Source organism: Bison bison, unplaced genomic scaffold (assembly GCF_000754665.1).
Source record: "Bison bison bison isolate TAMUID 2011002044 unplaced genomic scaffold, Bison_UMD1.0 scf7180017864479, whole genome shotgun sequence".
Taxonomy (NCBI): domain Eukaryota; kingdom Metazoa; phylum Chordata; class Mammalia; order Artiodactyla; family Bovidae; genus Bison; species Bison bison.
Genome location: NW_011495039.1, coordinates 3634618 through 3652847, shown reverse-complemented (window position 1 = coordinate 3652847; position 18230 = coordinate 3634618). Strand labels below are relative to the sequence as shown.

Genomic DNA, 18230 nt, shown 5'->3' with positions numbered 1-18230 from the left:
TGTTTTATTTGAATATGTTATTTTTCAAAAATCTCGATTTAAATAAAGATGTTTTCTCTTGCAGTTACAAAAGCTGCTGTGTTGGAATTTCCCAGACACCTGGTTATGTTCACAGCTAGTTACAGAACAACATTCTGAATTGATATAGGTGAAAATAGTTTGCTTATTTCAGCTCCAGAGAGTCTAGTCAGCTATGGCTCATTTATTATTTTCCTTTTTTCAATAGATAATTCTAAGTGAATATTTTAAAGCCATATTGATGCCTAAATCTGCATTATAAGGATAGGAATATAGTGTTTCTGGGAAACTGTAGTCTGGGAAAGTTGTTTTCAATACGACAGTTTTTCTCTTTGAAGCAAGATTATTTCCACTACTCCAAATCACCTTCCATTTTCATCTTTTGCTATACTTCGATGTATAATCATGGACATATTTTAATATTTCATATAACATGTTCATTTTTTATGTTAATCATCAGTATCAATTCTTACACTTCTCTATATAAAGCAGACAAGATTAGACTCATAATGTTTCTTAAATGAGAAACAAGTCTCCTAATTTTTACATTTTTTCCTATCTGAAGTAATAAACATGAGTTGTTTCAAGGGTCTAAAAAAAAAAGCAAAATCTTTCATTTTTTTTTCATATCTCCTCTTCACTTAGTGTGAATTTCAGTGAGCGAGACAATAGAGCAATATCATGGAAAGGTTTTTTTCTATCTTCCTAGGTCGAGGGGAAAGAAATTCCTTTCTCATCATCGGCCTCTCAGCTATTGAAGATATATGTACTGGTACAGTTTGCTCTGATGCTGGCATTTTATGAAGAGACCTTTGCAGATAAAGCTGTAAGTAGTGCTAATTTTAAATAGAGTGTGGAAAAATTATCTGTCACTCTGAAAATGAAAATAAGCTCTCTTTTCTCCCTGTGCTGTGTTCTTTTCTGTAGTTTTTTTGAATTTTTGCAATATCTCACATTTAAACAGGTAAATGAATTCATCTACAATCAGTTTAATTAATTGAGCCAATTATATACAAAATATTTCTGTATAAAGTGTCCATCAAATAGTAAATTATTAATCTAAATGGAAAGTAGGAAATGATTTGCCAGAAATAAATTCTTCAACAATTATAAGGAAAGTATTTCAGAAGTTAGAATTAAATGTTTTGGGGAAAGTGGACTTTACATCAATTTCAACATGCTTATCTTCAGTTAGAGAATACCCTGATAACTTGAATTTAGGGGATTTGCAATGTATGATGAAGTTTATTTATTGTGTTCTTTCTAAATATTCAAAATATTCAGTTTGCCTTACTCAAGCATAAGAGCCCTGGACCAGGATTTAGAATCTGGATTCTGATTTAGGCATTACCACCTGGGGAATCATTTTTTGGCCAAATAAGAACACCCTCACTGCCTACATCTTGAAGAAAACAAAAATAGCATACTGTATATAACAATGCCCTATAAACTATAAACAGATAAAAACAAAAGTATTTTTAAATATTTGTTTTGTATCATAGATGTATTCACAGTATGCTTTTTTTTTTCAAAAAATAGTTAAAATATTTCAAGTACATAAATTATAGTAAAGTAACTAGGTTGGAGACTTCCCCCATGACTCAGAGGTAAAGAATCTGCCTTTACTGTAGAAGACACAGGAGACACAAGTTCGATCCCTGGGTGGGGAAGATCCCCTGGAGGATGGCATGGCAACCCACTCCAATATTCTTGCTTGGAGAGACCCATGGACAGAGGAGCCTGGTGGGCCACAGTCCATGGGGTCACAAAGAGTCGGATACACCTGAAGCGACTGAGCACGCATGCACAGCTAGGTTGGAAATAGGTGAAATTGAAAGTAGAATGATGGAAGAATGGAAAATCGGTGTCTTTGACTTTGTTACCAAGTAAATACATACCTCAGAACAGAACCTCACTGAGTTAAGAATGTTGAGGACTCATTCCTCAATGTTGAGGACTCAGTGAGGACTCATTCATAGCTCTATATGAATAACAGTTAGTTAGGCTCTAAAGAAACAAGAAAAAGGGGATTTCCATTTTCAGCGAAGTGGGTTAGATACACCGACATCTTTTTAAGCTGTATCGAACACCTAAAATTGCTGACAAAATGTAATTTTTAAGAAAACTCTTTACACTACATAGATGAGTTGGCAAAAAATTTGAGGTACTCCTTAGAGGCTGAAAATGTTGAGAAAATGCAAATTCAATGAGGTGCTATTTCTGACCTGACTGCTGTTCCAGGCACTGAATAGTCACTGTTGGTCAGTTCCTTAAGGGACCCGAAAAGCTGAGAGTCTACATGGGTAGAAAATCAGTTATAGAATTTCAAGTAAAACAACTGAAAGCAAAAAAAACCACTCTTAGTGAAGCGATGGAGAGAAGGATGAGGAAAAGAAACATAAGACAGAAACTTGCCCTTACTGGGCTTGGCTCTGAGGAGGCAAAAAAAAGTCTTCCCTGTGATTGTTTAGCTACAAACCATCTTTCACTCAAATATGCATTCAGGATTTGCACTAATCATTAGTTTATAAACCTAAACTAAATACATAGTTTGGTGTCAGATGAGGACTCATGTTTAAAAGATTCATGTTCAAATCATGCTGAGAGCAGTCCTCTCAAACACAAGTCTCAGCGTAGTCCCCTAACGTAGAGATAAAAAGCACAGAAACACACTAGGAGAAAGCCATCATGGCAAAGCACTTAGCAGAAATAACAAAGGGGTTAATAGATTTTGAAAATAAAATCAATTAAAACATGAATTAAGTAAATTTAACATGTTTGAAGATGCAAAGTTGAAATTAAAAAGAAATTAGAAATTACGGAAAATCAAGATACAATGATAAAGCACATTCAGAAATAATCAAATTAAACTTCTAGAACACAAAAATACAGTGGACGTGAGGAGGTCAACGACTTCATTGACAGTTTGCTGATGCTCCTAAATTGCTTCAGTTGTGTCTGACTCTGCGACCTGTGGACGATAGCCCACCAAGGCTCCTCTGTTCATGGGATCCTCCAGGCAAGAATACTGGATTGCCATGCCCTCCTCCAGGGAATCTTCCCAACCCAGGGATCAAACCCAGGTCTCCCGCACTGTAGGTGGATTTTTTACCATCTGAGCCACAAGGGAAGTCCACAAATACTGAAGTGAGTAGCCTTCTCCAGGGGATCTTCCTGACCCAGGAGTCAAACCAGGGTCTCCTGCATTGCAGGTGGATTCTTTACCAGCTGAGCTACTAGGGAAACCCCACTTTACCATAACGTCACCTGAAGACTACTAAAGAGAGAATTAGTGCATTAAAAGAGAAAAAAAAAATATATATATATAATACAGAGCTAACAGACAATGATATAAAAATAACTAAGAGAAATTATCTTTAGACATAAAAAATAGTGTGAAAAAGTCTAAGAAAATGTAAAAATCAAGAAATATGAATTCAAATTTGCGTATGAATACAAATGGGATTAGTGGGCAGTGAATTAAGGCAAGATTAATCACTTTTTTCAAAGATTATTGACAGATATCAGTCTATTCATGAGAGCTCCATAATAGAAGTTGATAAATAAGATATGCAGAAAAATTAGTCTAGTATAAGGTTATGTTAAAATAACTTTAATATATAAAGGCTTCCCTGGTGGCTCAGATGGTAAAGAATCTGCCTGCAATGCAGGAGACCTGGGTTCGATCCCTGACTTGGAAAGATCTCCTGGAGGATGGTATGGAAACCCACTCTAGTATTCTTGTCTGGAGAATTCTATAGACAGAGGAGTCTGGCAAGCTACAGTCCACCGGGTCACAAAGAGTCTGTTCTAAGGAACAGAATATCCAATTAAATGCAGCTTAAATAAAACTGAAAATTCAGAGTCGAGTATTTCGAGGATTGATTAGTTTAGCAGTTCAAACATGCAGAGTTTCCAAAAGGCTTCTCTACAGTTCTCTGGACTTTCATCATCACAATTACAGCAATTCTGGGCATCCTGTCCTGACAGTGACACCAAAGGCAGCAAGTAGTTTCTTAGAAATTTCTTTTAAGAAAGAGAGGGGGAAAATTCCAGAGTATTTCTCAGCAAATGTCCTTTCATGTCTCTTTGTTCAGGACGAATTCATATGCCCACACTGAAACAATAACTAACACCAGGTCATGAATTAACCATGAATATATCATATGAATAAATCATATTAAATCATATCGTAATTCAAGCCCTGGGGATAAAGGGTTCACTTTCTTACTGAGCATATCCCTTCCTTATACCTGGATAAAATCAGCATAGTATTAATACAGAAGAAATGGGGGATATTTTCTGATTGGACAAATAACTGTATGTCACAGTGTATCTGGCTAAATAAAATAGATTTACAGAAAGTTATTACAGAGACTACTGGATAACCTTGAAGAAAGCCATTTTAATTTTAAACATTATTTAAAGACTTTAATGATCCATGTATGTTTGTGTGTTTTTTGCATTTAAAATTAATAACCCGATATTCCTACACACAGTGACTCCAATTTTGGACAACAGACAAGTTCACTTGTGCTCTCACTCCATGTATAACTTAAAAAAAAAAAAAAACTACAGAAAGGACTTCCCTGATTTTAGCAGAAAACAATGATTTCATTTCTAGTTTCCATTCTATGAACTTAAAATAAGAAATAGGATACAGTGTGACCAGAAATGCTTTGGAAATATCATGATAGGAAATATACTGGTTTACTCTTTGCTGGTTCATATATGTGCTACACTAATGAAACCAGTTCCACATTGTAGCAAGTTCATTTTTCTTTAGCTTCAAAAAAAACAAGATTTGAAGCCGACAATTTATTTCAGGAGCAAAGGTTTCTTAAAAGCAGCATGAATTACATTACTCTGAGCAATGCGTGTGTTGATGTCAAACTACCATACTGGTTAGACTTATTAATTGCTTCACCTAGGGCCTCATAATCATGTCTTCAAGTATTACATAATTATCCCATCACTGATTACTTTGTAATTTTAACTTGTTCACCTACATTATGATTAAAATATATGTGCATTAATGGAGGTTAGATAATTGAGTAACACCAGGAAAAAAGCTGCATCATCTATATCTAAATATCTATCTAACTTTTGATATACTGATCAATACTTAGTACAGTTGGCATTATTGAATTTTTAGACTAAATATAGTCTCAAAATAAATTAACCTAATTCACAGAAATAAAAATGAAGATTTATCCATTTTGACTTTGCAAGAGAGGCCTTAATATTAAGTTCACCAAGAGAATTTGAATGTCTAGGCGTGCATGAGTGCTACTTAGGTTAAAATGTAGGCAGACAGGGTGTATATTACAATATGTAACTCATAGCATGGTATTCGCAAGATTTTTCCACTGTCGTAAAAAACTGTATGAGAAACTGATGTAGATAAGTCGACAAATAGAAATATCAAGTGATGAAATCCTTTTCAGATTGAAATTAGAGTTGGAGACAGCTTCATCCTTGACACAAATTAATTTTGAAAAGTGCATTTGCTTATTTCCCACACATGTTTTCCTTTGCTAAAAACATGCTGTGCAACTAGGGGGGAAAAAGTTTGCTTATTTGCAAAATTCTATAGTGCCTTTGTAGTCTCAGAGATGTTTAAAAGCATCTGAAGATGTTAAAATCCAATAGAAATATTTTTTTTTTCCAGATTGACTGTAGCCAGTAATCACACAGAAAAAGTTGTGGCTGACTTGTAATTGCGGACCCTGCTGTAGTCTGACAGCCCTTTCTGTTTACGCATATACCAGAGTAGATAAATACTTACTTGTTTAATGTACGCAAGTTCTGCATAAATAACTCTGAGAGTCAAAAAAGCAATTTGATGGCCGCCAGAAAGATGTAAAAAGGCACATTCCTTTCTCACTGAAATTTGCAGTGCATACATTTAAATATATATTGTTTAGTTTAGTGATATGACCCACGATCTTTCATGTTGATTTTACTTTAGTAATGCTTGGGAAATCAATTCCTAAGCTGCCAGGGTTCACTGCATGGGGTGATGTCATGGATATGGGTTTGAAATGGAAATATGGATGCACTAGCATGTTTCCAAAGTAAAACTTTAAAGGCAATGCTATCCTTTTCAAATAATAGACTCAAAACAGTTTGACTATTTAATAAGGTTTTATAACAGAATATGGGCTTCCCTGGTGGCTCAGATGGTAAAGAATCTGCCTGTAGTGCAGGAGACCCAGGTTCATCCCCTGGATTGGGAAGATCCCTTGGAGAAGGAAATGGCTACTTACTCCACTATTCTTGCCTGGAGAATCCCATGGACAGAGGAGTCTAGTGGGCGACAGTTCATGAGTTGCAAAGAGTTGGACAGGACTGAGCAACTAACACTTTCACATAATAGAATGTATAGTAAAGTTAGTGCAGATATGTCTAACACGAATTATTTAGTGATACATTTCAAGTTAATGAGGCATTTGAGATTATTCATATAAATTTGGAAACAGGTTTTTATAGTCCTCAATTCCCCTGAATGCTATACTCTGTAAAACATTATGGGCACTAAAATTTTGCAACCAGTACTTTAATATTGACAAGTTTTAACAGATCCTTAGAAAAAAAAATCAATGTATCTAGTTGTACTGTCATAACAGAGAGTGTCACTTGCTGAGATTAGATCTAATTTAGGACCTATGTGAAACCTCTCCAGTCAATATTCCACACATACTGTTTTCCTCCAGGGCAGCCTACTGGGATTTAATTTAATTTCCTAAAGTTTTTAGGTGGTAACTGAAGTAACATGAAAAAAGAAATGTGAGCTAAATTGAGTATCAATTATAATTTAAAGCCATGAAGTGAATGTAATAAATGTGTATTAGTAAAGGGAGGATATTACCAAAGCTATTTGTCCAATAAGCATAGATTTCAGGAACTTAGAAAAGTGATTCCTGTGAATGCCAATGAAAAATATAGTTTTGTCCATTGTATTGAAATATGATAAAGTGGAAAATTGAGAGTTTAAAATGCCTTTTGCATCAAATAATGGAATATTAACTGAAATTAAATACATCTTCATACTATTAGTACTGTCTTAAACTTTGGTCAGTATCAGGCAGCTCCTTTAAAAGCTTTCATATAATAAACACAACCAACCATAAACTGCTTATAATTTGAATTAGTATCTCATTTTGATTTATTAAACCTATCCAGCATTGGAAACTCAAAATCTCGGTGCACAGATTTTGAGGGTCTTAGTTAAAAGTCATCCTCCTGAAAAGGCAGGCTTCCCAGGTGGTGCAATGGTAAAGAATTTGCCTGGGATGCAAGAGACATGGGTTGATCCCTTGGTCGGGGAGATCCCCTGGAGGATGATATAGAAATCCACTCCAGTGTCCTTGCCTGGGAAATCCCATGGACTCTGAGGCCTGGCAGACTACAGTCTATGGGGTTGCAAACAGCTGGACACAACTGAGTGACTGAGCATCCTGAAAGGAAGTTTGCCTCTCTGAGACTGTCTTTTAAAGTCTTTGTTATCTTTTGTATTTTGGGAAAGAACTAAAAGGTGTATAACTGATATTTCTATTTATTTCTTAGTGAAAAGATAAAAGTATCCTATCAAGAGTATAGAAAAAGTTGGCATATTGAGTTTAGTGCAATCTTAAAACAAATACTGATAACTTAGAAAGATTCCAGTGACCCCTGGCATAGTTCTAGTGAACATCCAAAAATGATAGTGATAATATCAATGTGAATGTCACTTCCATTGCTTAGTTTGCTCAGCCTTGGACTAATTGCTATTCGTTACTGAGGCAAGACCCTTCCATGTTCTCTACCCACTTCCCCGTGAATCATGACGTGGTTCATTCTGCTGGTGGCAACTTGCACTAGAGCTGGCCCTGCTGTGAGCCCTGGGTGTTGTGGATTCTAGTTCTCTTTTAGCCTTTGATAGTCTCCTCATATATGCATGAGCTGATATACCAGACCTGATGTGCACCCTCTGCAGATGAAGAGAGTTCTGACTATGCAGCTGTCTCCTCTTTGGTCCTATCTACCAAACAGTCCCTCATGGCTCAGACGGTAAAGAGTCTGCCTGCAGTGCAGGTGACACAGTTTCAGTAGGATCGGGAAGATTCCCTGGGGAAGAGAATGGCTACCCATTCAAGTTCTCTTGCCTGTAAAGTCCTATAGACAGAGGAGCCTGGAGGGCTGCAGTCCATGGGGTCGCAAAGAATCAGACACAACTGAGTGACTAACTTTTTCTTCCAAACAATAGCCTCCTTGGGCTTCTCCAAAACCCCAGCTCTCTCTCCTCAAATCAGGAGGTCTACCAGGTCCCTCTGAGTTCCCTCTGGGCTGCAGCCTAGAAGCTCTCTCAAGGTAGTAAACTGGGGCAATAGTAGGGGTTCATGCTTTTTGTATCCCATTTCCCTGGAATCGCTGATCTTTGTTGCCTAATATCCAGGGTCTTGAAAATGATTGCTTTGTTGATATATTGTTTATTTTGTTTTCAAGTGGAAGGGAAAATCCATCCTTGTTTCTCTATTTATTTCAGTGCACATTCATTTTTTCTTAACAGAGTAGAATCATAGCTTAATATATAATTGAAAATAATTATTCAAGTTATGTAAAATTTTTTAAATAAAATTTTTGCTTTTACTTCTTACATGTTTTTGTAGAAAGTCACTAACTCCATATAAATTAATTGCTTCTTAAGTGCATTTGTTATACATTTTAGGCAATATATTTTCACCTTTGATATATATTTATTTTGCTTGCTTCTAGTTTGAAATTATAAAAAATGTTCATTCTAATCAATTATCTTTATGTATACTTCAATAGTAACCAAAAGTTCTGAAAATGTAGAAGAAAACAATATGGTCAGTATTGATTTTTATATATATATATTTTTTTATATTATTTTTTAACTTTACAATATTGTATTGGTTTTGCCATATATCAAAATGAATCTGCCACGGGTATACACATGTATTGATTTTTAAAAAATAAAACAGGATTTTATTTTGATATAGATTATTTAGATTCATGTAGAATTACAAATTGCTTTATGGCATCACCTTGAGTTCTGCTCCTGTGTCTATGCTGTAATTCTGGGAAGCATCTTCAAGCCTTCAGGTTTCAGCTCAGGGTATCTAAAAGGATGAGGGTGAGATGGTTGAATGGCATCACCAACTCAATGGTCTGAGCAAACTACGGGAGATAGTAAAGGATGGGGAGGGAAGCCAGGCGTGTTGCAGCCCATGGGGTTGCAAAGAGTCAGACATGACTTAGTGACGGAACAATAACTTCAGTCTAAAAGAAGCCAGTAGAGTCATGGGGATGATGAAGTAGCGGAACAGGTATGCCTCCAACTAAATTTTCTTCCTTCACATCAGAGGTAACGAACATTTAAATATTAGGGAATTTTTTACCTTATTTTTACAGATGTTTGGGAAGATGAGCACTCTGGATCAAAATAATGATTTTAGTAGACTTTTTCAGACACCTTACAGTGAAACTCCTAAAAATATACCACCGTGATATAATAAAATGAAGACATTTTCATCTCTAAATCCATAGGATTATGGAAAATATTATCAAATTATCTTTGACAATAAACTTCTAAAAAAAGAATTTATATAGAAGATTACTATTATTTGAGGACGTAGTGTGTGGGTCTGATATCTCCCTTTGTGAGGTTTGTTGTGTGGGAAAATATAAAAGGTCATTGTGTTGATCACTAGAATTTTTCCATGAACGAGTAAGACAATAATATCTCCATTCAAGAAGAAAACGTCTTTCTTCCTTATATCCCTATGGGCAAGGAAGGACTCTCACACTTTCATTAATTGTTAAAGCAACAAGCATGTAATTTTTGCATTCCTATGTAGTTAATGTTGCCTTATGAGTATTTTTTTTTCTCATCTACTTAAAGTAGAAGGGAAGTAATGTTCTTCAGGCACAAATGCATGGATGGTGATTCCTATACCAGGAAACCTAAGGAAATAAGAGCTACCAAACTGCTTGGGATTTGAAAGATAATTTTAAAGGAGAAAAATTAATTCCTTGCTTCATAAGCTTTTTATAGTTATGGACTTCCTCATTTTTGTGATAAAGACTTATATTCAATGCTTAATTTTAATTCCATTTTAGCATTCGATGAGAGTGATCTTCTACATGAAAGATATACTAGCAGTAAATTGTGTGAGATGGTGGTAAGCCCAATGAAAAATGAAATTGTACTGTTCTAAAAAAATTAACAAGCTTCATGTCGTTTCACCTCTTGTTTAAAACACAGGAGGCTAAGTATTTACAGTGATCAAAGTCTATAAAGTCTATTCTGTTTTTTGCTTTAGTGTAGCTGGACTGTTGTCCAGCCAGCAGGCATTAGTATGGTTTCTGGGGCTGGGATTCTGACTTTCCTGCTCACCCTCGTAAACGCCTGTTTACCACGGTGTCTAGCAAAGGCTCAATACATATTCATACAATGAATCTGTAGAAATCAGAGAATGTCTCCTGCATTGGCAGGTGGGTTCTCTCCACTAGTGCTCCCTGGGAAGCCCCAACAAAGGATATTATATGGAAAAATGTAAAAGTTCCATAGAAAAATGGACTCTTTAAGGAAACATGTGCTCTACATTGAATTCCTTTTTTGAGTGATCTGTTTCCTTTAAACTGAGATTCAGGATGGTTTTTTTCTTTATGAAATTAAATATAGAAATATTAAAGTAGTCAATGTTTTAAATATTTAACACAAGTATTTAGTATATTAATATTAAATTGTTAATCAAAAAACTGAATTTTTTAATTTTAAGGAACTAATATATTTATATTAAGTTAAATATTTAATGTTTTAATATTAAACTACTTATTAGGTCAGTTAGAATTATATTAAAGTTATGAATAATAAACACATATGTAAAATATTCAATCATTTGGTCAGTCACTCAACAAACATATTATTGATGTTATATGGAAAATACAACAGAATAAAGTTATAGATTAATATGGAGAATTACTATTTTACATAGGATGAACAAGGATATGTGATAGTTACCTGAATGAAATAAAGGAATAAACCTTAAGGATCACTGGAGGAAGTCATTTTAAGCCTAAGAAACTGTAGAGGAAATAGATTTGAGTGGGAAATCTATCATATTCAAGGAAGAGCAGAATTTCTGATATAGCTTAAGAGTGAAAGACAGAATTATTCAGGGGTGATATGATAATAGTGGGTATGTTGTATAGAGGCGAGAGTAAAGACTGAGCTTTATTCAGAGTGAGATTTGAAGCTCGTGGGGGATTTAGAATATAAGAATGATATAACATGACTTACGTTTTTGAAGAGATAACTCTGGCTACATACTCAGAGTGGGAAGCCAGGATAGGTGGACACACACTTAGAATTAGAGAGGCCAGTCAGGAGGGTGTTTTAATTGTGTGTATGAGCAAATGAAAAACTGGAGGTGCCACCCTCAAACGAAGAGAAGCAAGAAGAGTGGGGAATGGAAGAGGAACTCAAATACAGGGTTGTAATCAGGCTAAATTTCAGGTACTTAGAAGCCAGTAGAGGCTTGACAAGGCAGGCAGATAGTCATATTAAGTTGGTTTTCACACCAACACCATTAGCCAGGATGCAATTTACAAAAAGAGGAGTTCTTTATCATTTTTTATTCCCTTACCAAAACAAAAAATATATTTTGTTCTGTCTCTTAATTTCCTGTGGTATTTGGAAGAGCTGATTAACCTTTTATTTGTGCTTCCTTATCATACTGTAATTAATTAAGATTAGCTTGAGTGCTATTTGGAAAATTAGTAAAGCCTAACTATAATAGCATTGATACTTATCATGACCATTAGTTGACTTCTTACTTTATGCCAAGCACTCTTCCAAACTCATATTTTGTTTGAAATGTACTGATCACTTAACACAGCTTAGAAATGCTGAAAAATCTGACCATGTTTACATGGCTAATAGGTTCAAATAATTTCAAACCCTGCATTCTTTTAGAGCATTTAAAATCATGCTACAGGTGTGAGGCATAAATCATTTCTCCCTTCCATATGAATTTTTTCCTAAAAGATCAAAAAGAAGCAGTAATAATACGCTAAATCGCTTCAGTCGTGTCCCACTCTTTGCGACCCTATGGACGGTAGCCTGCCAGGCTCCTCTGTCCATGGGATTTTCCAAGCAAGAATACTGGAGTGGGTTGCCATTTTCTTCTCCTATATATCTATATATAGGAGAAGAATATATATATTATGTCCATATACATGTGTGTGTGTGTGTATTATTGTTTATTACTAAGTTGTATCCAACTCTTAAGACCCCATGGACTGTAGCCTGCCAGGCTCTTCTACTCATGGGGTTTCCCAGCAAGAATACAGAAGAATACTTCTTCAATAATGGTAATAAGAAGCATGTTTTTAGAAACAAAATATTCCCCTTAAGCCAACATTCCCTGGTTGCTCAGTGGTAAAGAATCTGAGTCTCCTGCAATGCAGGAGACTCAGGAGACATGGGTTTAATTCCTGGGTCAGGAAGAACCCCTAGAGGAGGAAATGGCAATCCACTCCAGTACTCTTGTCTGGAAAATCCCATGGACAGAGGAGCCTGGTGGGCTACAGTCCATGGGGTCGCAAAGAATCAGACATGACTGAGCACACACACAATCTGTTCTCTGCTCAAGCACACCTCATTACTTCTACCATGGGGAAAATATTTTGTTTTGCTTTACTGTCCCAGAGAAGCCACGGCTGAATGTCACACACCTAAATAGCATTTTCCTGCTCTCCAACTCTCCACTCAAACGTGGAATTCACCAAATTCTCCTTCCTATATCTGATATCCAGCACTGTCTCCACTTTCCTAAGCATCCCGACACTTTTTATTCAGATCTTTGACAACTCATTAATAGTCTTGTACTGAATTATGGCTCTGGAGGGTTAAATTCCCTTGGCAATTCTGGATGCCATCTTAGGCATATGGAAAGTGACTTGGGAAGTATTAGAAATTGTCCATGAGAGATGGGGCTGATTCAGAAGATGATATGGAACAGAGATACTGGGTGTGAGCAGCAGTGGCAATTGGTACCTTTTGTTTATAACTTTGGACAGATGCTGCTTAGTTGTAAAGTATATATTAGTTAATAATGACTTGACGTTACCTCTAGTTAGGAAAAAGAAAAAGGAGAGTGTTTGATCACTCTATTAGCCAATGAAATACAACCTTTGGTGTTCTTATGAAACATCAATACCATCGGTGAGTAGGGAAGCCGTCCAGTGGCTGGCGTAAACCAACTCCTTGATTCTATTCATCTACTCTCAATCTGAAGCAGTAACCTCCTGGCCCTTTCACGAGTAACTTCAGTATAGACCTCTGCTTCCAATCCCTTTAAGTGTGTTGCTCATATGGATTCTACCACTGTCACACTTTGGGGTCATTTAGGTCTATTTTGAATTTCAGAGGTAGCATTTATTTCTGCGTGATGGAAAAGTTACTTAATCTTTTAAGTCTCATTTCATTTGCTTTTTCATATTCAAAGCTTATATAATACCTACTCTGCAAGTTTGCTGGGCATATAAAAAGAATTAATGTGTATAAAACACATAGCATGGAAGCTGTAAAACAGTAGATACTCGATAAACATAATTATTAAATTTTTACATGTAAACAAAACATATAATTAATTTGTAATTATGACAGAGAGATATGTGGGTTTTGTTACTGACTCAAAAAAGGACTTTTGACTTACAGGTAGGAATATATAGGTTTCATCAAAGTGTGAGTGGATATGTGTAATCTCTTTCATGTATGTGTTCACACACATAAACACATTCTTCTTTAAATATTTTCTTTATTAAAGGCAGCTTTGGGTTTGAAACAACAAAGAGTGGGCTTATATTTAAAATAACCATTGAAAGGTGGTATTTATTCATAAAAGGTAAGTGATTTCTCCATACGTGGGGATACAGGTGTTTCAAAGAATTATGAAAGTCAAAACTTTAAAGAATTATTAGCAAGAACACTTTAAGCAAAGTATCATTCAGTTCAGTTCAGTTCAGTCGCTCAGTCATGTCCGACTCTTAGCGACCCCATGAATCGCAGCACGCCAGGCTTCCCTGTCCATCACCAACTCCCTGAATCCACCAAAACTCATGTCCATTGAGTCAGTGATGCCATCCAGCCATGTCATCCTCTGTCGTCCCCTTCTCCTCCTGCCCCCAATCCCTCCCAGCATCAGGGTCTTTTCCAATGAGTCAACTCTTCGCATGAGGTGGCCAAAATACTGGAGTTTCAGCTTTAGCATCAGTGCTTCCAAAGAACACCCAGGACTGGTTGGATCTCTTTGCAGTCCAAGGGACTCTCGAGAATCTTCTCCAACACCACAGTTCAAAAGCATCAATTCTTTGGCTCTCAGCTTTCTTCACAGTCCAACTCTCACATCCATACGTGACCACTGGAAAAACCATGGCCTTGACTAGACGGATCTTTGTTGGCAAAGTAATGTCTCTGCTTTTTAATATGCTATCTAAGTTGGTCATAACTTTCCTTCCAAGTAGTAAGTGTCTTTTAATTTCATGGCTGCCATCATTAGAATTGTCTAATTCATTCTTCAAGTGCCCAACAAGATAACTAAATGATATTAGGAAAACCAAAATATTTCTTGTATATTCAACCTTCTTGAAAAATGTCAGTAACAAATGATGCAACATAAAATAAAATGGGGGCTGTTATTCCTGTCAGCTTTAAATTCTAATGCTCACTTGGCTGACCCACCTAAAGAATCCATTGGTCTCTGTGTTTGTTTGACAGGTGCTATCTCAGGTCACTCTCCTTCTGAGGGTTTGCTTCATTATCCTGACCTTGACCTCCATTGGATTTCTTTTGGATCAAAGGTAAAAAGTGAAATTCTTTCATCTTATGTAACTTTGTACTGTGATTTTTAAAATATTTGTGAAATTTTGAAATTCAGCAAACATTGGTTATCAAAAGAATATAGCTGAAACTGCAAATTCACACTTTCATTTTAAATGCAACAGACTAGTGGTTTGTCTGATTTTATATCAAGGGTTAATTATAAATCTAAGCCTTTTAGATGAAATTTAGGTTTTTCAAATATATTAAGAAAACCCACAAAATAAAATGATTAATTTGGCAAAGCATAGAGTATAACTCTGAGTACTTAATAAAATATAAAAAAGATTTGATTATTTTCCTTTGCTATTGAATAGTTCACAATATATGCCTAAATGTATGTATAGTTGTTTCTCGGTATCCATTAGAGATTGGTTCCAGAACCTAGCCCCTCATACCAAAATTTGCAGATGCTCAAGTCCCTCATATAAAATGATGTATTTATGCACAGAACCTATGCACAGGCTGCCATAAATTTAAATCATCTCTACTGCTACTGCTAAGTCACTTCAGTCGTGTCCGACTCTGTGTGACCCCAGAGACAGCAGCCCACCAGGCTTCCCCGTCCCTGGCATTCACCAGGCAAGAACACTGGAGTGGGTTGCCATTTCCTTCTCCAGTGCATGAAAGTGAAAAGTGAAAGTGAAGTCGCTCAGTCGTGTCCGACTCTCAGTGACCCTATGGACTGTAGCCTTCCAGGCTCCTCCATCCATGGGATTTTCCAGGCAAAAGTACTGGAGTGGAGTGCCATTGCCTTCTCCGAAATCATCTCTAGATCACTTATAATGCCTAATACAATGTATACTGCATTATAAATACAGTATAAATGCTATGTAAATAGTTGCTGGCAGTGGCAAATCCAAGTTTTGTGTTTTGAAACTTTCTAAAATTTTTTTTAGGTTTATTTATTTATTTTTAATTTTATTTTATTTTTAAACTTTACAATGTTGTATTAGTTTTGCCAAATATCGAAGTGAATCCGCCACAGGTATACCTGTGTTCCCCATCCTGAACCCTCCTCCCTCCTCCCTCCCCATACCCTCCCTCTGGGTCGTCCCAGTGCACCAGCCCTTAGATTGGTTGAATCTGAGATCCAAAACCCATGATTATGGAGGGCCACCAGTGTATTTAAAGTTGATGTTCTTACCCTCATACAGTACAGTATGAAATATGTATTTATTTTTATCATTTATTTTGTTTGGCTTTTCATCCCTACTTTGTTATACTAGAAATAAAATACATACTGAGCCACAGAAAAGAAAAATAGAAAAACTGAGTCAGAAGACAATCTGAAATAATAACCAGATCCAAAGCATCAGGATCACATTTTAAGGATCACAATTCTATTGTTTGTATATACTTACTAAAATGATCAATCAGCAATATCAACAGTATACTGCTTTTTAATATAGACTTTTTTATTTCCATGGATACAAATAAATAAGCTGAATAGCAGGCTATAGATTTTATTGCAATGTATCCTAGGGTATAGTAAGTTATGGTATATGTTTATATAAATGTCTTCACTGCCTTTGGCCTTATTTAGGAACTTATACTGGATATAGGTATGTCATAGTGGAAAGGAAGTGAAATGTTGAAAATTTTCCTTTGAAACTAAGAACCAGTTAGATATGTCTGTTATTTAATGCTGGGCTGGAAACTGTCAGTGGAGAAATGAAAGAGAAAGAAAGAAAAGGCATAGAGATTTGAAAGGAATTAATAAACTAATTAGAAAATTAATTTATATTAATTAATCTAGAAATCTGAATAGTGAATTAATTAGAAAATCGAAGGAATCTATCGGGAATGTATTCAAATTAATGGATGAATTTAGGGAAAGTTTTAAATAAATTATCAACTATATTTTTACATACTAGAAAATATAAAAAAGTTTATGCAAAAGATCAAATATATCAAATACAAGAAAAAAACAGTCCTAAAAAATGAGTAGTATATTTCTAAACCATACTATAAAACTACTGAATATTATGAAAAATAAAGAATTAAAAAATGGAGAGATACTATATTCATAGATTGCAGTACTCAATTTTGTGAAGATTACAATCACAGCAGTTGGTTTACATACTCAGTGCAATTTGAATTAAAATTATAAAAGGTTTCTTTCCTGTAGAATTTGACAGACTCTTTCTAAAATACATGTATATGGAAATGCAAAGGCCTAATAATAGCCAACACAGTCTTGAGATTTTTTTTTAATGGCAGGAGCTGAGCTACTGGCTATCAAGATATATTATAAACCTATAGTAATTAAACATGTTTTATTGGCATAAAGGTTAGAACAGAGAATCTAGAAACAGATCTATGCATATATAAAGACTTGATTTCTGACAAAGTCATCCCTGAAGAGCTATGGGAAAAGGAAAACGCTGTCTTTTCAGCACATGGTCTTAGAAAAATTGGATTTCCACGTAGGAATAAGAACAATAAACTTGACAAATAATTCACTCCATAAAAATTAATTCTGGTTTCAGGGGATTGTAGACTTTAAAGTGAGAGGAAAGTCAGTACATATTCCAGCGGATAGCATAGTAGTATATGTCTATTACCTTGGAGTAGGTAAAAATATTGAATGGTCCACAACAATCCATAATATAGATAAAATTGGTGAATTAGGTTATAATAATATTATGAATGTCAGTTCTTCAAAAATTAACCCTTAATAAGGCAGTAAAATGGAGAAGGAAATGGCAACCCACTCCAGTGTTCTTGCCTGGAGAATCCCAGGGGCCGGGGAGCCTGGTGGGCTGCTGTCTATGGGGTCGCACAGAGTCAGACATGACTGAAGCAACTTAGCAGCAGCAGCAGCAGCAGCAAGGCATTAAAAAAAATCAATTTTTGAGGTAGGAAAAGCTGTTTGCAATTTTTTATAAACTTCAAAGATCTTATGTCAAAAATGTCTAAAATTAAAAATATTGACAATACAAGCTGTGAAATGCTTATACTCTGCAGAAGGTGGTTTATATTGGGATACTTAACTTGAAGAATGTTTGAGTATTTCATTAAATTTGGCTGTTCAATCCCAGGTGTATACTAACCAATACACCCAAAGGCATATAAAAGAATGTTCAGAAAGCATTGTTCTTAATAAAAAATGTGGCCAACAATCTAAATGTCCTTCCCGAGGTGAATGGATGTGTGAATATTGGTCTGTTCACACAACAGAATACTATGCACAAGTGAAGAATGAGCTGCTGCTATATGCAGAAATGTAAATGTATCTCACTAACAATACTGATTAAAAGATACTAATACAAAAAAAGTGCACACGATTCTATTTACAAAAAATAGAACAAAAAGATAA

The 18230-nt window shown here is 35.5% G+C and overlaps 1 protein-coding gene across 1 annotated transcript in view; it reads left to right on the top strand.

Annotated features, from left to right (window-relative positions):
• The window catches only part of AGMO (alkylglycerol monooxygenase), a 214853-nt gene that overhangs the window by 189567 nt on the left and 7056 nt on the right, over positions 1-18230 (top strand). Inside the window, exons 10-11 of the mRNA XM_010862154.1 lie at positions 728-844; positions 14807-14889. Coding sequence (XP_010860456.1) covers positions 728-844; positions 14807-14889 — 200 coding nt within the window. The remainder of the gene's footprint in view (positions 1-727; positions 845-14806; positions 14890-18230) is intronic.